The following is a 20980-nucleotide window of genomic DNA, read 5'->3' as shown; positions in this document are numbered from 1 at the left end:
AGGGCTGCAAATCGGAGACGACAGGTTCTGTTTAAGAGGGCCAACCACTGCGTGTCTCCAGCAGAGCGTAGTATGCAGTCCTCTCTGCTCAAATTGCTGGGTCTTCCCATTTTTGAAAAACTAGTAATCTGAATTTTGATGTAAAAAATTTTGTAGGTCAAGCAAAATCATCTATAGGCCATGTCTAGAAGTCCAGCAGTTTACAAATTCTGAAGTAAGCTCTCTGTTTGGTTGAAGGCAAAGTAATGAAGAAAATTTAAGGATTAGTGGGTGTGAAATTGGGGAAAGTGTCACAAACAAGCAGGAATAGTTTTCTTAAAAAAATTAAAAGTATTGTACCAATTAGTTTTTTATTGAGTGAGGGACAGATAGGAGCTGTATGTCAAGATTACTATTATTTTCTTTTTCTCTAAAAAGCATTTAAGCTGCAACAGAATTCAATTTCTGGGCATTTGTTAATAAAGGAATACATTGAATATTAGTAGAGGACTATTTCTCTAAGTAAGTGTGGCATTGATTAGTAGTGACTTAGAAAATCTTTTTATGTCATACAGAGATTTCTTTTTGGTAATTAGGTATGGTATCTGTTTTTCTTAAGCTTTTTTCTATGACTAGAGCATGGTTTTCAACGTGTTAACTGTTACTCATCAATCAGTAGTGAAACTAATTTAATGGGTCATTACCACTTTAACAAAAATGAAATAGAGAATAGGAAATATGAGTGCAGTTTCTGTAGTAAAGATAAATATTGTTTAATGAAACTATCATATGTTTATATAACTTTATTATTAGGTTGCTGCAAATGTAACTGGTTTTTGCATTGTTGAAATTTACTCTTTGATATTGAAATACATTTTTTTTTTCCATTTATTTTTATTAGTTGGAGACTAATTACTTTACATCATTACAGTAGTTTTTGTCATACATTGAAATGAATTAGCCATGGATTTACATGTATTCCCCATCCCAGTCCCCCCTCCCACCTCCCTCTCCACCCGATCCCTCTGGGTCTTCCCAGTGCACCAGGCCCGAGCACTTGTCTCATGCACCCAACCTGGACTGGTGATCTGTTTCACCCTAGATAATATACATGTTTCAATGCTGTTCGCTTGAAACATCCCACCCTCGCCTTCTCCCAGAGTCCACAAGTCTGTTCTATACATCTGAGTCTCTTTTTCTGTTTTGCATATAGGGTTATTGTTACCATCTTTCTAAAGTCCATATATATGTGTTAGTATACTGTAATGGTCTTTATCTTTCTGGCTTACTTCGCTCTGTATAATGGGCTCCAGTTTCATCCATCTCATTAGAACTGATTCAAATGAATTCTTTTTAATGGCTGAGTAATATTCCATGGTGTATATGTACCACAGCTTCCTCATCCATTCGTTTGCTGATGGGCATCTGGGTTGCTTCCATGTCCTGGCTATTATAAACAGTGCTGCGATGAACATTGGGGTGCACGTGTCTCTTTCAGATCTGGTTTCCTTGGTGTGTATGCCCAGAAGTGGGATTGCTGGGTCATATGGCAGTTCTATCTCCAGCTTTTTAAGAAATCTCCACACTGTTTTCCATAGTGGCTGTACTAATTTGCATTCCCACCAACAGTGTAAGAGGGTTCCCTTTTCTCCACACCCTCTCCAGCATTTATTGCTTGTAGACTTTTGGATAGCAGCCATCCTGACTGGCGTATAATGGTACCTCATTGTGGTTTTGATTTGCATGAAATACATTCTTAATAAATGTGGTTATGGTTATACATCTTTTTAATGTGCATTTCTCGCTTTATGTTTTTTTGCTGATGACTTATTACTGTTTATATTTATTTTGGACTGTAGAAAAGATGCTAGACAAAAAAGCAGACTTGAGCGATTTTCTTATTTGAGTTCAAAATGGGTCATAAAGCAGTGGAGACAACTCGCAACATCAGAATGCACTTGGCCCAGAAACTGTTAATGAGCGTGTAGCGCATTGGTAGTTTAAGAGCTTTTGCAAAGTAGGTGAAAGCCTTGAAGCTGAGGTGCGTTGTGACCAGCCATTGGAAGTTGACGACGACCAGCTGTGAGGATCATCACGGCAGATCCTCTTAAAACTACATGAGAAATTGCCAAAGAACTCAACGTCGACCATTCTATGGTCATTTGGCATTTGAAGCAAATTGGAAAGGTGAAAAAGCTTGATAACGTGGGTACCTCATGAGCTGACCAAAAATTTAAAAAAATCATTGTTTTGAAGTGTTGTCTTCTCTTATTGTGCACAACGATGGCCCATTTCTTGATCGGATTGTGACGTGTGATGAGAAGTGGATTTTACATGGCAACCAGTGACGACCAGCTCAGTAGTTGAACTGAGAAGAAGCTCTAAAACACTTCCCAAAGCCAAACTTGCACCAAAAAAAGGTCTGTCTGGTGGTGTTTCATCCACTCCGGCTTTCTGAATCCCAGTGAAACCATTATATCTGCAAAGTGTGCTCAGCAAATCGATGAGATGCACTGAAAACTGCAGTGCCTGCATCTGGCTTTGGTCAACAGAAAGGACCCCATTCTTCTCTACAGCAACAACCGACTGCACGTTGCACAACCAACACTTCACAAGTTGAATGAATTGGCTACGAAGTTTTGCCTCATTTAGCATATTCACCTAACCTGTCATGAACTGACTACCACTTCTTTAAGCATCTCAACAACTTTTGCAGGGAAAATGCTTCCACAACCAGCAGGAGACAGAAAATGCTTTTTGAGTTTGTCAAATCCCAAAGCACAGATTTTTATGCTGCACAAAAGAGCAAGCTTATTTCTCATTGTTAAAAATGTATTGATTGTAATGGTTCCTATTTTGATTAATAAGGATGTGTTTGAGCCTAGTTATAATGATTTAAAATTCGTGGTTGAAAACCCCAGTTACTTTTGCACAAACCTAATGAATATGAAATTACATGTGTATATATTGGGTTGCAGGGTAAAATATATTTTTTACTGAGAGTCCCTGTTAAAAAAGTGAATTAAGAAATGATTATGGTTATGGACAGTAAACTTCCTCCGACGATGCCTTGCCTCTCCCTCATATGCAAGTCAGTGGATCCTTGGCCTTTTGTCAAAGTGATCCTGGTAGACTTCAGCCTCTGAAAGCAATCTTGGTCTATCAGGCATGTAAAAGACACAAAGGTGTGATTGAAGGACTGCATATTTCTTCCTGTTTAACTTACAGTCTTTTGCCTTTGGGTTTTTTTCATAAGTAGGTTTAGTTTTCTTCTCCATCAATCATTTTTACTAATTTATATTATCATCTCTCTCACTTTCTGCCTGTCATTTTAGCAGTACCATTATTAGACAGAGATTATAAATAATAACAAGTAATAAAATAGGATGAGAGGTTTTAATAATATTCTAAAATATCAAGATTTTGAAAATCAAGGAGAGACTAAAATACTGGTTCAGCTTGAAGGAGATTGTAGACACATAGCAATTACATAAAACTCATTCTTAGCTGAATTCAGTATGAAAGTCGTCATAGGAACACTTGGTAAAACTTAAATGAGATCTGAGTATTAGAATATAATATATCAATATAATATCGAACCCAGGTTTCCCACATTATGGGCAGATTCTTTACCAGCTGAGCCACAGGGAAGCCCATAATATCAATATTATTATATATTACAAAAATTTTTATTTTCAGGGCTGTTGCAAAGAAGGCTCATAGTACAATCCAAAAAATTAAAAAGGAGGGGAAGATGTCTGAGTGCCTGCTAAAAGCTTTGCTGAACTGTAAGACTTTTGAAGAACTAGAACACGTGGTAAGGAACTCTTTTTATTTAATGTAACACCTACCTGAATATATTTGTGTCTTTTTATAGTTAAAGAATAGCTAGAAATAAAAAACCACAGAGTCATCAGCCACCATCATTATTTAATTCAACAAAATATTCTTTATTCAGTAAACATCTTTCAAGCCTTTTTTTTTGTGCTAGGCACTTGGGTTTACAAAGATAACTAATTCCTTGTGTTCAAGGAATTCCCAGTTGAGTAAGGAAAAAGAGTAGGTAACAGGAGTGAGAAGCTTGAGGGAGAGTGCTATACTGGAGACACAGATGTGAATGTCTTCAGCATGTAGTTGGTATTTGGAGCCGTGAAAATGGAAGATTTCACTCAAGGAAAGATCATAGGGTAAGTAGGTCAGGGTAGAACATCGAGGAACACTAACTTTTGAAGTATGGTTGGAGGAAGGGATAGCCTAAGAAGGAGACATGAAAAGAATAATAAGAGAAGTATGAAGAGAGTCAGGAGGTAAGGTACCCATAGGATTGAGACAGAGTCATAGAAGGAGGTAATGATTAGTGGTTAAGTAATTAAATATAGCAGGGAGTTTTGGCAAAATAAGGACTGAAAAATGTTTATTTGGTAATTAGGGGATCATTATGGATCTTTGTGATACCACTTTCAGCAAGGTGTATGGAAAGAGAAGCCAGGTGGAGGGGGGTTGAGTAGTGAATATGTACTCAGAAGTAGAAGCATTGTGCGTGGACATGTTTTAGAGGAGCTTGCTTGAGTTGAGAACTTGTAATCCTTGCATTCCAAGCACTGAGTTTGTAAAGGGAGTGAATGAATCCAAGCAAATAGCTAACTGTGGGCATGTAGGAAAGTATAAAGCATTTGATAAGGAATAACTTTTTATACAACTTGTATTGTTAATATTAATTCCTCTCTGAAGGAAGAAGAAAGAGTTGAAAAGAGGATGTCTTTAGCATTCTTGCATGTCCTCTCATTTTGTGTCCTAATTTTAGCTTTTGCTTTTTAAAGTTGATTGATTTGTTATGTTTTCTGACTTTTTACCCTAGTCAGCGCCATATAAAACTGGTAGCAAAGGCACCAAAGCCCAGAGAGCAAAGCAGCTGGGATTAGAAGGAGCAGCCAGGACACTACTGGAGAATCCAGGGGAGCTGAATCTGCTCTCTTACATTAGACCCAATGTGAAAGGTACTTACTTGTTTAAAGAGGTCACTCCTGTTTCTTTTTTAATTTGAAAACTTAGGTTAAAAAATGGTTTCATTAAGTAATACAAAAGAATAGTATAGCAAATAAAGGGCAAATTATTCTAATAAAACAAATCCCAGTATATCTCTTTCTTAGCTATTTAGCTTTCCTTTTTTGATAAACTGCCTGTTCTAGTCTTTTGCTCATTTTTCTGTTGTGTTGTTTCTCTTTTTTCTTATTAATCTGTGAGTATTTTTTTAGGTGTTCTCTCTCAGTTATATGTGTTATAGATCTTTTCTCCCAACTTGTAACTTCTCTTTTCACTTTCTTTATGCTATCTTTTGGTAAATAGAGTCTTAGTTTTATCATAGTTAATTTTTCAATTTTTTTAATCTTTTCTTTTAAGATAATTGCTTTTTTTCTTTTTCTTTTTAAAGAATTCCCTTTGCATCCAAGATTATACAGATACTCCTATAGTCTTTTAAAACCTTTATCCTATTTCTAAAAACTTATAAAAATTTTACAATTAAAAAGTCATATCTACTCTTTAGAAACAATTTCAGCAATTCAGACAGACATGAATTGTAAAAGAAAGTCCTACTCCCACACATCTGCTCCCCATGAGTAAAATGCTTGTCATTTTCTGAAGCGTATCTTCTTATCTCAGTGTGTGTACATGTACAGGACACGATGAAAGAGGAAAGGGGTAAAGGAGAGATATTTCTAAGAAAAAACCCAAGAAAAGTGACAAATGATACATGTCAAGGTGTATTGGTTTTATTGTCAAAATGAGCCTTGAAGTGAGAGCTTTTTAAATAAGAGTGGTGGCTTTTATCAAGGAGTGCTCTGATACGATTGGATGGGGAGATTGATGCTCAGGTGATCACTACTCTCATTCTAGTTCTTTTTGACCTTCTGTTCTTTAGGCTGGGAGATTGTCTGTAGGGGGCAGTCTCTGATAACAAAATCTGCAGGATGTACTAAACTGTAGAGGAGCAGCGTACTGAAACCTGTGTCTTTTTTTTAAGTAATCTGGCAAATATGGATTTGCAGTTGGAAAAATTGAGTGTGTGTGTCTGTGAAAACATGAATATCTGCTCATACCCAAAAATGCACGCCTTAATATCTGTATTGAAAAGGGCAGTAATGATAAAAAAATGCAAATTTGTATTATTTGAATTTAGAAACGGGTTGAAATAAGTAAAATTCAAGTTTAATTTTTTAATGTGGATTTGTCATTATATTTTCAAATGGTTGCAACTTTAATATTTTAATGTTAGCTGCAACTATATAACCAAGCATTGAGGTAAGCCACAGTGGAGACTGTCTGAGCCCAGTGATGGTATGTTTTATTACAAATGTTGGTGCTTTCAAAATGTTAGATGCACAATGATTTATGGTTTGTTTTATTTTTATCTTCTGGTCTGTTTCCTTTCCTTCTACTCTTCACTTCCTCTGGTACAAAGTTTTCCTTAGTTCACACACATACTGAGTTCCTATTCAGTATGTTTGATAACCTTTTATCTTTTAATTGTCCTACAGGGTGATGCTCATGCACTCTCTGATGATGAGCACTAGGTGATACTTCTGATGATGGGGTAGGTCAGGGCCTAGCACAGTTACACATACCAGAACCCATCTAGCACACATACCAGAACTCTTCTGTTTGTTTTTCTCCCTTTTTCTTTCACTCTGACCACAAATGTAGTATTGTAATCAATTCTAAACAGCTTTGAATTGCTTTTCAAAGTTTGCTTGGAATGTTTTCCCCTTCTGTCTCTTTCTTCTTTATGCTACATACATCCTCATGATCACTCTCTGTTCCTTACTGTTTTTCTAAATAAGTATTTTCCTTATTCCCATCATTCCTCAAAGAAGTATTTAAGAAACCAGATATTTCAGTGTTCCCTCCCCCACCCCCCCCGCCAGGAGGCACTTTTAATTACCACAGACCAACAAGAATTTGGTCCGAATCAGAAAGATAGGCTGTGCTACAAATGGACTACCTCCTAGAAGATCCAGAATATTCCTATACAAGGAGGAGTAGCTAATTGCCCCTTTGTAAGTAAGATGAGATGGTGTTAGTGCAGATAAGCTGAGGAGAAGTGTTCAGTTTTTTAATTGTGGAGGTTTGAAGAGCGTGTAGCTGTAAAGCTTTCATTGCAAGGCAAGGGGGATATGATTTTCTGGTTCTCTGGACATTATTTTCTCCTGATTTTACTGAGGTGCTAAACTTTTTGAACTCTTGTTATCCTTGGCTGTATTAAGCCCCAATGAACAATTCTCTCTGATGAGACAGGGTGCTTTTTCAAAACACACAAGTCTCTCTTCCAATTCTCTCTCCCTAGTTGGACTGAGATGGGGATTTGTAATTTGGATGAGCTTTTGGAATGACTGAATGTTTCTACCTGCTGTTAAGTGCTCTGGCACTGAGGTAGTACAATGCACCTCCCTAGCAATGGTTTTTTTTAAGCTTTAATGATTATCAGAATCATCTGGGATGCTCTGTAAAACAATAAAATACCACAGTCTAGAATCTATATTTTTAGCAAGTATGTAGTATGATTTTATTTTAGGGTCCCTAGACTATACAATCTATTGTTCTAGAGCTTTTGAATAATTTTAATTATATAAGGTTCATTAAATACATAAGGTTTACAAATTGTATTTTCTTCAATGATGTGAACTTTTCAAAAGCTCTCTGTTATAATCACCAAATCTATAATTTCCTCTTTCTGTTCTCTCTCATTAATTGATCTCATTGTAGCTTCCCCCTTTACCACTGACTTCTCACCCTGGTACTCTCATTGAACTTTGAGTGATGATACTCTGAGGTACTTTTGGACTCCAGGAATAAGTGCATAGCGAGTAGTTTTCTAGGAAAAAGACTGGTCTAGCGAGAAAGCTAACATAAGAACAGACATCTACTGACTGCTTACTATGTGCCATAGCTGTTCAAAGTTCTTATATATACAGTCTTCCACCTATCAAAGATTGTTCCTGAAAATTGCCTCGTAGGGAAATTCTCTTAAAATGTAAACAGGATACCTATTAATTTCAGTTACCAAATTTCCTTGAAATAAATGCAATTACATCATTAGTTAAGATCAGTTATCATAATGCAACCCAACAAGACATTTCCTCTTTATTAATTATTCTGTGAGTCTGTCCTGCTCTTTGTCTTTTGCACCTGTTACTCATTAATTCTGTGCTCTCAGAAAAACATGATACTGTGTAATTGAAGCTTTAATGCAAGAAAAAACTTTAATGGAAATAGAACAATAAAGACAAAAGAAATGAAGGAATGCATTGCAAATGATTTCTTAGTATAGAAGCTGACATTGCAGGGACCATGATATACAAGACACACTGTTGTAAATTAGCAAACTGAAAGCACTTGGAGAGAACTTAACACACCATTAGTAGATAGTTTAGCTGTCAAGATGAACAACCACATAATGACTCTTGTTTTGTGCTTATTTGAGATTTGAGACCTATTTCAAATAGGTCATTGAAAATGTGAATAAATGCCTCATAAACAAAATTGGAATATTAATAAAATTCCTTGTAAAGGAGAATTTTTATAACTGGAATGAGGTAGTATACCTTGGGATATGACTATTAATATGTATTTCCTATAACAGCACTTAATATTTGTAAATAGTTCATGAAGTAGATACTATTATTACCATTTTGATAGGAATCTGAGGCACAGAGAGGACAAGTGACTTGCCCAGCACACATTTGGTGGGTGGTGGAGCCAGGATTAGACCAGGCAGCTGGCTCCAGACTTGCATTTTTTTACCCCTAGGTTATATGGTATGTTAAAGCCCTGTATTACTGTTTTTGGAGGCTTGTTTTCAATGCTGAGGGAAGCTTGTCACTGCTGTGATACTTTTCTGTCTTAAATTTGTCAGTTTAAGGTTTTATTTTGACTGGAATAAATTTATTGTGATTTAATTACAGATTTAAACGCCAGTCTCTAGTTCTTGCTTTTGTTTTCATTCTTACCCTTCTCCTAAAGGGCTTTCGGCACTCCAGGATATTGAAACAGGAGTACAGCATATTTTAGCAGACATGATTGCTAAAGACAAAGATACACTTGACTTCATTCGGAAATTGTGAGTAACTCTTGGAGAGTTTTCTGCTCTGTGGACACATGCTGTTAAGGGTCGCACAGTTAGTGCTAACTCCAGTGCTCATTAAAACTTTACTTTCAGACTTAAAAAAATTTTTTTAATATTTTTAGTAGCAGAACTCTTTGTTCAAACAACAGAACCGGAGTACATGAAACAGATAAGAGTAAAGTTGTTTTAATTGAATTCTGGGCATGGAGCCTGGAACACTGCCTATTCATCCTCCTTATTCTGAAGCACCTCAGCAGAGGCCTCTGAGGAACATGGTTTAAAAACCAGTGCATAATGCAGTGTATGCTAGAGAGCAATTCATAACTATTTAGAGTGGGTGGCATTGCTTTTTAAGCAAATTGTGATGTATGTACTTCATTTTATAATATCTCATTTCTGGTATTTACCAGTGGTTGGATTACCTTGAAAATGTTTAATATCAGGTATGGATAAATGTGATGAATTAATTTTAGCTGATGGGGAGAGCAGTTTATCCATAATATCACACTAATTTATAAGAAAGTAAAACCTTTTGACCTAGACACTACTTGGGTTTATGGATTTTATGCCTCCTAAAAAAAGACATTATTTAAAAACCCTATTTTTAGGTACTCCGTCATTCCTTTTCTTCTGTATATTGAAAGACAGGACTTTTTTTTTTTTTTTTGCAGAGGTCTGTTCTTCCTCTCTCTCCACATATCTAGCTGTGTGAGCTGTGCATAGGAGAGCAAAGGTGGAGATGAACCAGTTGACTACTGTTGCTTATCAGGGTTTTTGTTGATATAAAGAAGAAAATTTTTCTGTTTTCTCAGTGGCCCTCAGAAATGAGTTGAAGTAGAAGAATTGCAGGTTTTTAAATGTGTTTTTATAAGTAATTTTACTGCTGAAATTTGGTTCAATTTCATAAATTGTCATTGGAAGCTGTCCTGCTATATCATTTCCCCTGTTTTTAGCTTTTAATTGGTTCTGACTCTTAACTCAGTGGTTAGAAAAGGATGATATCTAGGCCAGAGTTATTGGTCTCTTGCATAACTGCAGGTAGTATCTATAGGAGGACTGGGTTGATATATAAATAGATTTGTGCTATGCTAGACCTATGCTAGCATGAATAGGTGAGGAGTCCTTTTTTCATGGGTCAATATCGTTTTTATAGTTGAGCATCACATAAAAAAATCTTATTTAGTAATTCTCGTTTAGTTTTTTGCTAATCTTATTTCTGTATAATGTGTTTCTTTATTGAAATACATATTAATAACTACTTGTGGTTGAATACTTGTGTATCTGAACAGGTGCCAAGATAGATATATTCATATCCAGTCATCTTTGGCAAAAGTGTCCTCAAAAAAAGTAAATGAAAAAGATGTGGATAAGTTTCAGCTCTATCAAAACTTCTCATGCAATATAAGAAACATCCAACATCATCAGGTAAATAAGGAAACTGCTTATTCATGCTGATAGTAGTAATAATGATAATTCTTCAGATTTCTTACTTTTTTTTCTAAGAAATTAAAGACTCTTCAATCAACTATTTTCTTTTTTCCTTCATATAAATTTTTATAATTTTCTTACATCCTCTGCATTTCACAAATGGGAATTTGAAGATCCAGAGAAGTTAGTAAATGATACTGAGAATTATTAGCAGAGCTAACAGTACAACACTAGGTATCTTGGCTCTCTGACAGGTGATCTTTCTTATTAGACTTTCCTTCCCAGGAAAAGATTTGATCTGGATGTGAGCTCAATTCTGGATCTTTTCCATTTGAAATACAAATTAGAGATAACCGATTTAGAATAAAGTATGAGAAATCTCACCTAGTTATATAAATTATAGTCATTATATCTATCTTTTAATCTCATTTTTCATTTTACTAATTCTTATCCTAATTGTTGTCATAGGTTATATATCTACATGTGGAATGTTGCTTTAACTTGTAGGGAAAAAAAAAAAATTATTTACCTGTGTGGCTACCTTTACCAGTGTTCTCTACTTCTTTGTACACTTTCGAGTTACTATCTAGATTTTATTTCGGCCTGGAGGACTTCCTGTTACGTTTCATGTAGGGTGGGTCAACCCTCTCAGATTTTGTTTATCTGGAAAATCTTAATGTCTCCTTATTTTTAAAATTGATTTTTAGTTGTGACAAAATACATATAACTTAAGCTTTACTATCTTAACTGTTTTTAAGGGTACAGTTTAGTAATGTTAAGTATATTGACAGTATTGTGCAACCAGTCTCCAGGTTTTTTGTTTTTTTATCTTGCAAAACAGCTTTTGTGAATGTAGAATTCTTGGTTGACAGTTTTTCTTTCAGCACTTTGAGTATGTCATCCCACTATCTTTTGACATACATTGTTTTGATAAGAAATCAGCTGATCATCTTACTAAGCCTTTGCACATGATGAATTACTTTTCTTCATTCAAGATTCTCTTGACAATTTTATTATAATTTGTCTTGCTGTGGATCCCCAAGTTTATTTTTTGGAGTTGTGATTTTTGGTTGTGTAGATAGATGTTTTTCATCAAAATTGGAAAAATTATGGCCATTATTTTTTCAAATATTCTTTGAGCACTTTTCTCTCCTGAGTTTCCTGTTAAATGTGTGTTGGCATGCTTTAGAGTATCCCACGAGTCTCTTAGGCGCTGTTCATTTCTTTTCTTTCTTCTTCTCAGACTGTAATCTCAAGTGGCATATCTTCAAGTTGATTCTTCTCCTTGTTCAGATTGACTATTGAAATCCTTAAGTAAATTTTTCATTTCAGTCATTGTACTTCTTTGCTCAGTAATTTCTCTGGTTCTTCTTTATGATTCCCAATTCTATTGATATTCTCTATTTGTTGGGACAACATTCTCATGGTTTCTTTTAGGTCTCTGTTTATGATTCCCTTTAACTGAGCATATTTATAACAGTTTCAGTTCAGTTCAGTTGCTCAGTCATGTCCAACTCTTTGTGACCCCATGGACTGCAGCACTCCAGGCCTCCCTGTCCATAACCAACTCCCGGAGTTTACCCAGATTCATGTCCATCAAGTCGGTGATGCCATCCAACCATCTCATCCTCTGTCATCCCCTTCTCCTCCTGCCTTCAATCTTTCCCAGCATCAGGATCTTTTCAAATGAATCAGTGAGAACTGCATCAGTAAGATGAATGAATCAGTAAGAAATGCATCAGGTGGCCAAAGTATTGGAGTTGCAGCTTCAACATCAGTCCTTCCAATGAACACTCAGGACTGATCTCCTTTAGGATGGACTGGTTGGATCTCCTTGCAGTCCAAGGAACTTTCAAAAGTCTTCTCCAGCACCACAGTTCAGAAGCATCAATTCTTCGGTGCTCAGCTTTCTTTATAGTCCAACTCTCACATCCATTTATGACTACTGGAAAAACCATAGCCTTGACTAGCCAGTTTAAAGTATGTCTATTAATGCCAAGGTCTGAGCTTCCTCAGAGGCAGTTTCTATTAGTTTCTTTTTTCCTGGGAACGTTTGCCTGCCTTGTAATTTGTTGTTAAAACTTGCCAGTTTGAATAAGTTGTCAACACTGAAAATCAGGTTCTCCTCCTCACCAGCATTTGTTGTTATTGCTGTTATTATTTTGTGGTTTGTTAGGGACTTCTAAACTGTTTCTGTAGTCTGTATTCTCTATCATGAATACACTGAAGTCTCTGGTCCATTAGCTTAGTTGACATCTGGTTACTTGACAGAGATTTCCTTAATTCCTGGAGCCAAAACAAATAACACTCTCCCAGTCCTACATATTTGCTCTTCGTTGGGACATTCATCAACGTTTAGTGAGTGTGTTTACAGCTCTACCTTAGCCTTCACTTCCTCTTTGCATGGAACTCAAAGGTCAGACAGAAGTGAAAGCTTAAGGTCTTCTCAGAGCAAATGTCTTGTCTAGTCCTGAACACTAGACAAGACACATGACCTCTAAGAGTCCCTAAAATAACACAGAAATTTTAAAAAGCCCCTTTCCCTCAAGTGTCTCATTTACTGGCTTCTTCCTTTCCCAGTTTTCTGGTCTGTCTGATGTTGCTCTAATTATAATCCCTTATCCCCAAGCGTCCCTTTACCTTTGAGACTGCAGCTAACACATTGCCTTTAAATACTTTGGACAGATACCACCCAGGAAATGACATCTGTCCTGGGGAAGCTCTGAGACAGGCAAAACAAAGGCAAGTCGTTGAGCCAAACCCTCAGGAAGCATGAAGCAGATTGAAACACATAAAAACAAGTTTTTGAGAATAAGGTCCATCTTATAAGGTCCATTTTGAGAATAAGGTACAGCTGTTATCTGTACCACAACTGTTGTACTGGAGAGTGGAGGGTGGTGAGTGGGTACATTAAAAGTGCTGTTTTTACCAAAATTCGGCAGCTTCTTTCTTCTTTTAGTGTTCCTCTATTTGTTGTAAGTTTTCTTCTCTGATTGTTGTAAGTTTTTGATTGGATTTCAGAGTTATGAAAAAATTGAATCTGACAGTTTATGCCAGCTTATTAACTTCTGTAGAGGTTTGGATTTTAGAATTTCCTCCTCCACCACTTTGGTGATATCACATTTAACAGCATGTATTCCCCTGTTCTTTTCTAAAACCAGCATGTTAGCCTTATAAAGTGTTATCTTGTTTAATTTTTTTTAGTTTGAAGTCTACTTTGACGTCAGGATTGCAACTTGTATTTTCTTAATGAAAATTGATTCCACCCTTGTTTTAATCTTAACTTTTCGATTATATGAAATGCTTGCCCTTAGTTCTTTTGCTAAAAATTTCTAGTCTTCCTTTAGCTGATTGAAACTTATTTTCTAGTCTAGTATGGAGTTGGCAGAACTTTTCTGTAAATGACTATAGAGAAAATATTTTAGACTTGGTGAGCTAGATGGCTCTTCCTGCAAATACACTACTGCCATTATAGCATGAAAGCAATCATAGATAATACATAAGTGAATGAGCATGGTTATGTTTTTAAAAAATTCTGTATGTGAAAACAGATGTTGGATTGGGTTTGGTCCATGGGCCATAGTTTGCTGGCCTCTGCTCTTATATTAATGTTTTCTCAAGATTTTATGTGTATAGTACAGGCATGCCTTATTCCATAGAGCTTTGCTTTATTATGCTTTGCAAATACTGCCTGGTTTACAGATTGAAGGTTTGTGACGACTGTGTGTCATACAAGTCTGTTGGCACCAGTTTCCAACACTTGCTGACTTTATGTCTCTTATGTCGCATTTTCATAATTCTCACAATATTTCAAAATTTTTCATTGTTTGTTATAGTGATATGTGATCAGTGATCTTGGATGTTACTATTGTAATTGTTTTGGGGTGCCATAACCACACCTGTATAAGACAGCAAGCTGAATTGATAAGTTCTATGTGTGTTCTGACTGCTTCACCAATCAGCTGTCCCCCTGTCTGTCTCCTCCTTGGACCTCACTATTTCCTGAGATACAATAATATTGACATTAGGCCATTTAATTATCCTACAGTGGCCCCTAAGTGTTCAAATGAAAGGAAGAGTTGCACATCTCTCACTTTAAATCAGAAACTAGAAATGATTAAGTTTAGTGAGAAAAACAAGTCAAAAGCTGAGATAGGCCACTGTATAGCCTCTTGTGCCAAATAGGCAGCCAAGTTGTGAATGCACAGGATACATTCTTGAAGGAAACTGAAACTGCTACTCTAGGGAACACAAGAATGATAAGCAAGTAAAGCAGCCTTTTGATGATACTGAGAAATTTTGTGGTCTAGGTAGAAGATCAAAGAAGCAGTAACACTTCCTTAAGTCAAAGCCTAATCCAGAGCATGGGCCAAACTGTCTTTAACTCTGTGAAGGCTGAAAGTTGAGGAGGCTGCAGAAGAAAAGTTTGAAACTAGCAGAGGTTGGTTCATGAGGTTTAAGGAAAGAAGCAATCTTCATAACCTGAAAGTGCAAGGTGGGGACTTCCCTGGTGGTGCAGTGGTTAGGACTCCATACTTCCACTGCAGGGGCACAGATTCAGTTCCTGGTTGGTGAAATAAGACGCTGTGTGCTGCTCAGCTCAACAAAAAAGAAAAAAAAAAAAGGAAAAAAAAAAAGGTGAAACAGCACATGCTAATGTAGAAGCTGCAGCAAGTTATTCAGAAGATCTAACTAAGATAGTTAATGAAGGTACTACAATAAGCAACAGATTTTCGTTATAGACAAAAAACAGCCTTATACTTGAGGAAGATGCCATCTAGGACTTTCATAGCTAGAGAGGAAAAAATGCCTGGCTTCAAAGCTTCAAAGCATACGGTCTCTCTTGTTAGGGACTAATGCAGCTGGTGACTTGAAATTGAAGCCAGCGCTCATTTACCAATGCTCTATAAATGGAACAACAAAGAAAGCCAGGATAACAGCACATCTGTTTACAACATGGTTTGCTGAATACTTTAAGCCTACAGTTGAGATCTACTGCTCAGGAATAAAGATGCCTTTCAAAATATTATTGCTCATTCACAGTGCACCTGGTCACCCAAGAGCTCTGATGGAGATGTTCAATGAGATTAATGTTGTTTTTATGCCTGCTAAAGCAGCTTCCACTCTGTAAGGAGTAATTTTGACTATCTAGTCTTGTTATTTATGAAATGCCTTTCATAAGACTATAGGTGCTATAGAAAATGACTCCTCTGGATTTGGGCAAAGTAAATTGAAAGCCTCTAGAAAAGATTAAAAAAAATGATGATCATGGCATCTGGTCTCATCACTTCATGGCAAATAGATGGGAAAACAATGGAAACAGTGACAGACTTTATTTTGGGGGGCTCCAAGATCACTGCAGACACTGACTGGAGCCATGAAATTAGAAGGCGCTTGGTCCTTGGAAGAAAAGCTATGACAAACCTAGATAGCATATTAAAAAGCAGAGACATCATTTGCTGACAAAGGTCCATCTAATCAAAGCTATGGTTTTTCCAGTAGTCATGTATGGATGTGAGAGTTGGACCATAAAGCAGGCTGAGCACTGAAGAATTGATACTTTCGTATTGTGATGTTGGAGAAGACTCTTGAGAGTCCCTTGAACTGCAAGGAGATCAAACCAGTCAATCCTAAGGAAATCAACCCTGAATATTTATTGCAAGGACTGATGCTGAAGCTGAAGCTCCAGTAATACTTTGGCCACCTGATGTGAAGAGCTGGAAAAGACCCTGATGCTGGGAAAGATAGAAGGCAGGAGGAGAAGCGGGCAACAGAGGATGAGATGGTTGGATGGCATCACTGACTCGATGGACATGAGTTTGAGCAAGCTCCAGGAGGTCGTGAAGGACAGGGAAGCCTGGAGTGCTGCAGTCCATGGGGTGTCAAAGAGTTGGACACAACTGAGCGACTGAACAAGAAGAAAGGATTCACCATTCTAGATGCCATTAAGACCATTTGTAATTCATGGGAAGAGATATGGTATCAATGTTAATAGGAATTTGGAAGAAGTTGATTTCAGTCTTTATGGGCGACTTTTAAGGGTTCAAGACTTCAGTGAAGGAAATAACTGCAGCTATGATAGAAAACTAGAATTAGAAGTAGAGCCTAAAGATGTGAAAGAATTGTTATCATCTCATGACTTAACTAATGGACGAGGAGTTACTTTTTATGGATGAGCAAAAAAAGATGTTTCTGTGAGATGGAATCTGCTCCTAGTGCAGATGTTGGAAAGATTGTTCAGATGGCAACGTATGATTTATTAATAGAATGTTACATCATCTTTGTTGATAAAGCAGTGTCAGGTTTTGAGGGGATTGATTCCAGGTTCTACTGTGGATAAAATGCTGTCAGCATTTGCCTGTTACAGAGAAATTGCCCCTGAAAGGTCAGTTGATGTGGCAAACTTCATCATTGTCTTATTTTAAGAAATTTTCATAGCCACCCCAATCTTCTGCAGCCACCACCCAGATCATTCAGCAGCCATCAACACTGAGGCAAGACCCTCCACTAACAAAAAGATTATGACTTGCTGAAGGTTCAGATGATAATTAGTATTATTTAGCAATGAAGTATTTAAAAATTTTTTTATATTTATTGAAGTATTGTTGTACAATTTTATATAAATTGCAGGTTACATATATTCACAAATTTTAAAGGTTTATGCTCCATTTATAGTTATTATAAAATATTGGCTATATTCCCTGTGTTGTACAGTATATCCTTATAGCTTATTTTATGCATAGTAGCTTATAACCCTTTTTTTAAAAAAAAATTTTGTCTGTTTATTTTTATTTCATTTTTTGACTGCCCTGGGTCTCTGTTGTGGCAGGTAGGATTTCTCTAGTTGTAGAGAGCAGGGCTGCTCTTTGTTGCGGTGTGAGGCATTCTCACTGTGGTGACTTCTCTTGTTGTGGAGGATGGGCTCTAGAGCCCTAGCTCAGTAGTTGTGCACACAGACTTAGTTGCTCCCTGGAATGTGGGATCCTCCTAGACCAGGAGCTGAACCCATGTCCCCTGCTCTGGCAGGTGAATTAACTACTAGACCCCCAGGGACCCCTAGTTTGTAGTTTGTACCTCTTAATCCCCTTCCCCTGTCTTTTTCTCTCCTGCATTCCCTCACCCCACTGGTACACTAGTTTGTTCTCTGTATCTGTGAATCTTTTTTTTTTTTTTGCTGTATTCTGTAATTTGTTGTATTTTTATATTCCACATATAAGTGATATCATATAATACTTTTCTTCTCTATCTGGCTTATTTCACTTAGCATAATACCCTCCCTGTTCATCCATGTTGTTGCATATGACAGAAATTTTGTTCTTTTCTATGGCTGTGTGTGTGTGTGTGTGTGTGTGTGTGTCTCTGTGTGTATGTGTGTGTGTGCTGATATATATCACATCTTCTTTATCTGTTCTTCCGTTGAAGGACACTTAAATTGCTTCCATATCTTGGCAATTGTAAATAATACGGCTTTGAACATTGCGGTGCATGTATCTTTCTCAGTTAGTGTTTTTCTTTTGGATATACACTCAGGAGTGGAATTGCTGGGTCATATGACAGTTCTACTTTTAGTTTTTTGAGGAACTTCCATACTGTTTTCTCCAGTGGCTGCACCAATTTACATTCCCAGCAACTGGGAAAAGGGTTCCCTTTTCCATATCCTTGCCAACATTTGTTATTTGTGTTCTTTTTGATGATAGCCACTTTTAAATTAAGGTATGTACATTGTTTTCTTTCTTTTTTTTTTAAGACATATTGTATACCTAGACTACAGTATAATATAACTTTTATATGCACTGGGTAACCAAAAAATATGACTTGCTTTATTGTGATAGTTGCTTTATTGTAGTAGTCTGAAATTGAATCCGCAGTACCTCTGAGATTCACCTGTATTCTCTGACTTTATGACACAGTCACAATTGTTTGCTTTGTCCTTGATACTTGAAGGACAGCTTGGTTCAGTATAATATTTTTTGCTTGCATTTCCTTTCCTTATGTTTGTCAAATATGTTGCTGTGTTGTTTTGCTTTGCATGTTTTTATATGCTTGTTTGCTTTTGGAAATCAGATGTCAGTCTAATTTTCTGTTTTCTAGAAGTGCTGAAGATGTAGGTCCTGTGTTTACTTTATTGGTTTATAGAAGGATGAGGGAGGTTTGGAATCAGGACACTGCCAGTGTTCTTTAAACCTGAAATTCGTCAAGAAATCATTTTAAAAATGCTAACTGGTACAGCTGCTGTGGAGAATAGTGTGGAGATTTCTTTAAAAACTGGAAATAGAACTGCCATATGACCCAGCAATCCCACTCCTGGGCATACACACCGAGGAAGCCAGATCTGAAAGAGACACATGCACCCCAATGTTCATCGCAGCACTGTTTATCATAGCCAGGACATGGAAGCAACCTAGATGCCCACCAGCAGACGAATGGATAAGAAAGCTGTGGTACATATACACTATGGAATATTACTCAGCCATTAAAAAGAATTCATTTGAATCAGTTCTAATTAGATGGATGAAATGGAGCCCATTATACAGAGTGAAGTAAGCCAGAAAGATAAACACCAGTACAATATACTAATGCATATATATGGAATTTAAAAAGATGGTAATGATAACCCTATATGCAAAACAGAAAAAGAGACACAGATGAACAGAACAGACTTTTAGACTCTGTGGGAGAAGGCAAGGGTGGGATGTTTTGAGAGAACAGCATCAAAACATGAATATTATCAAGGGTGAAACAGGTCACCAGCCCAGGTTGGATGCATGAGACAAGTGCTCAGGCCTGGTGCACTGGGAAGACCCAGAGGGAAGGGAGGTAGAAGGGGGAATTGGGACGGGGAACACATGTAAACCCATGGCTGATTCATGTCAATGTATGGCAAAAACCACTACAATGTTGTAAAATAATCAGCCTCCAACTAATAAATGAAAAAAAAAATTATTTTGTCCTCCTTTCTGAATTTTACTATTATAAGGACAAGATAATGAAAAAGACTAGAATGTGTTACTTTTCATAATGATGTTTATTTATCATCACTAAAATTTTTGAAAACTTATGATGGTATATATATGAAAATGTTTATTTTTATTTTGTGTGTGTGTAACAACAAAGAATCTTCAGTTATGCTGCAAATACTCTTGAACACTTATTGTACATTGGTTCCTTCTTAGGGTATGTAGGTAACATGGGCCATGCTGTTGAGCTTTTGAAGTGTTTCACTGTTATATCTAAGTTGTCTGTTTTACTTTTGTGTACACTGTATCATATGGGGTAAAGTGCATACTTCTGATAATTGGAAAAGTTGTTAGAGTTAAATTTTACTTACCTACTTATTGTCTACTGATAGAGCCTAATGAAAAATAATTTTTAGCAAAACCAGTTACTCAACTGCTAAAATTCCTTTGCAGAAATGATTGTGCTGTTAGACGTTGTCTCCTTTTATTTGATTTAATTTTATTGCAACTTTGGAAAAAATAAATAGTTTTATTCTGTTAAGAATAAATATGAATAATACCTGTTTTCAATGATTGAAAACATTTTGGTTTCTGCATTTTAACTAGTATGTGTAGCACATGTGACATTCTGAGTTAGTTGTCGTTGCATTTAAATTTGTGATTGACACAGGTTTTTAAGTGTGGCAATACTAAGACCTGAGAAGGTAGAGCATTGGGGAACATCATTTTTGAAAAACAGCCCTGTGTTTTGAGAGCTTTTCAGTTATCTTGGAGGCTATGATATGCCAGCTCACAATGATGATTTTTCAATCCCTGTGATGCTAAGGCCTCATGTCCCCAACTCTAAACTCTGCTTTTCGGCCTCCACATAGATAGCCAAGCATATAGCATCCCAGAATACAGCAGCAAGGGAGAATGACGGACGGTGATAAAGGAACAGCAGTGGCTGGAACTCCTTCTCCAAATACTGTGGGAAGAGCTGTTGTAGCTGTCTACTAAATTTACATTAATTCTTCTTGCTGCATCTAGTTTTCTTTTTTTTGCACATTGGTCCTTAGTGTGCTTCTTTCCACAACATGGATTTTTAACTCAGTCTTCCCATTCTTTTTTAATAATAGCTTTCATTGATATCTCACTTTCTGTGTCTTTTAACAGTACATACCTCTTTTATTCAATGCTGTCATCTACAGTAATTCTGGTATATCTTTCAGTTCTGTTCAGCCACTAAGTCATGTCTGACTCTTTGGTGACCCCATGGACTGTAGCATGCCAGGCTTCCCTGTCCATCACTAACTCCCGGAGCTTGCTCAAACTCATGTCCATTGAGTTGGTGATGCCAGCCAACCATCTCATCCTCTGTCCTCCCCTTCTCCTCCTGCCTTCAGTCTTTCCCATCATCAGGGTCTTTTCATATGAGTCAGTTCTTCTCATCAGGTGGCCAGAGTATTGGAGTTTCAGCTTCAACATCAGTCCTTTCGGTGAATATTGAGGACTG

General features: G+C 36.8%; 1 protein-coding gene across 1 annotated transcript in view; it reads left to right on the top strand.

The window, feature by feature from the left end:
- Window positions 1-20980, top strand: part of SRBD1 (S1 RNA binding domain 1) — a 237660-nt gene that overhangs the window by 27044 nt on the left and 189636 nt on the right. The window contains exons 6-9 of the mRNA XM_020903216.2: window positions 3679-3796; window positions 4838-4976; window positions 8998-9094; window positions 10390-10525. Coding sequence (XP_020758875.2) covers window positions 3679-3796; window positions 4838-4976; window positions 8998-9094; window positions 10390-10525 — 490 coding nt within the window. The remainder of the gene's footprint in view (window positions 1-3678; window positions 3797-4837; window positions 4977-8997; window positions 9095-10389; window positions 10526-20980) is intronic.

This window comes from Odocoileus virginianus, chromosome 2, assembly GCF_023699985.2.
Source record: "Odocoileus virginianus isolate 20LAN1187 ecotype Illinois chromosome 2, Ovbor_1.2, whole genome shotgun sequence".
Lineage (NCBI taxonomy): Eukaryota > Metazoa > Chordata > Mammalia > Artiodactyla > Cervidae > Odocoileus > Odocoileus virginianus.
The sequence above is the reverse complement of the archived record's forward strand: the minus strand, read 5'-3'. Positions and strand labels throughout refer to the sequence as shown.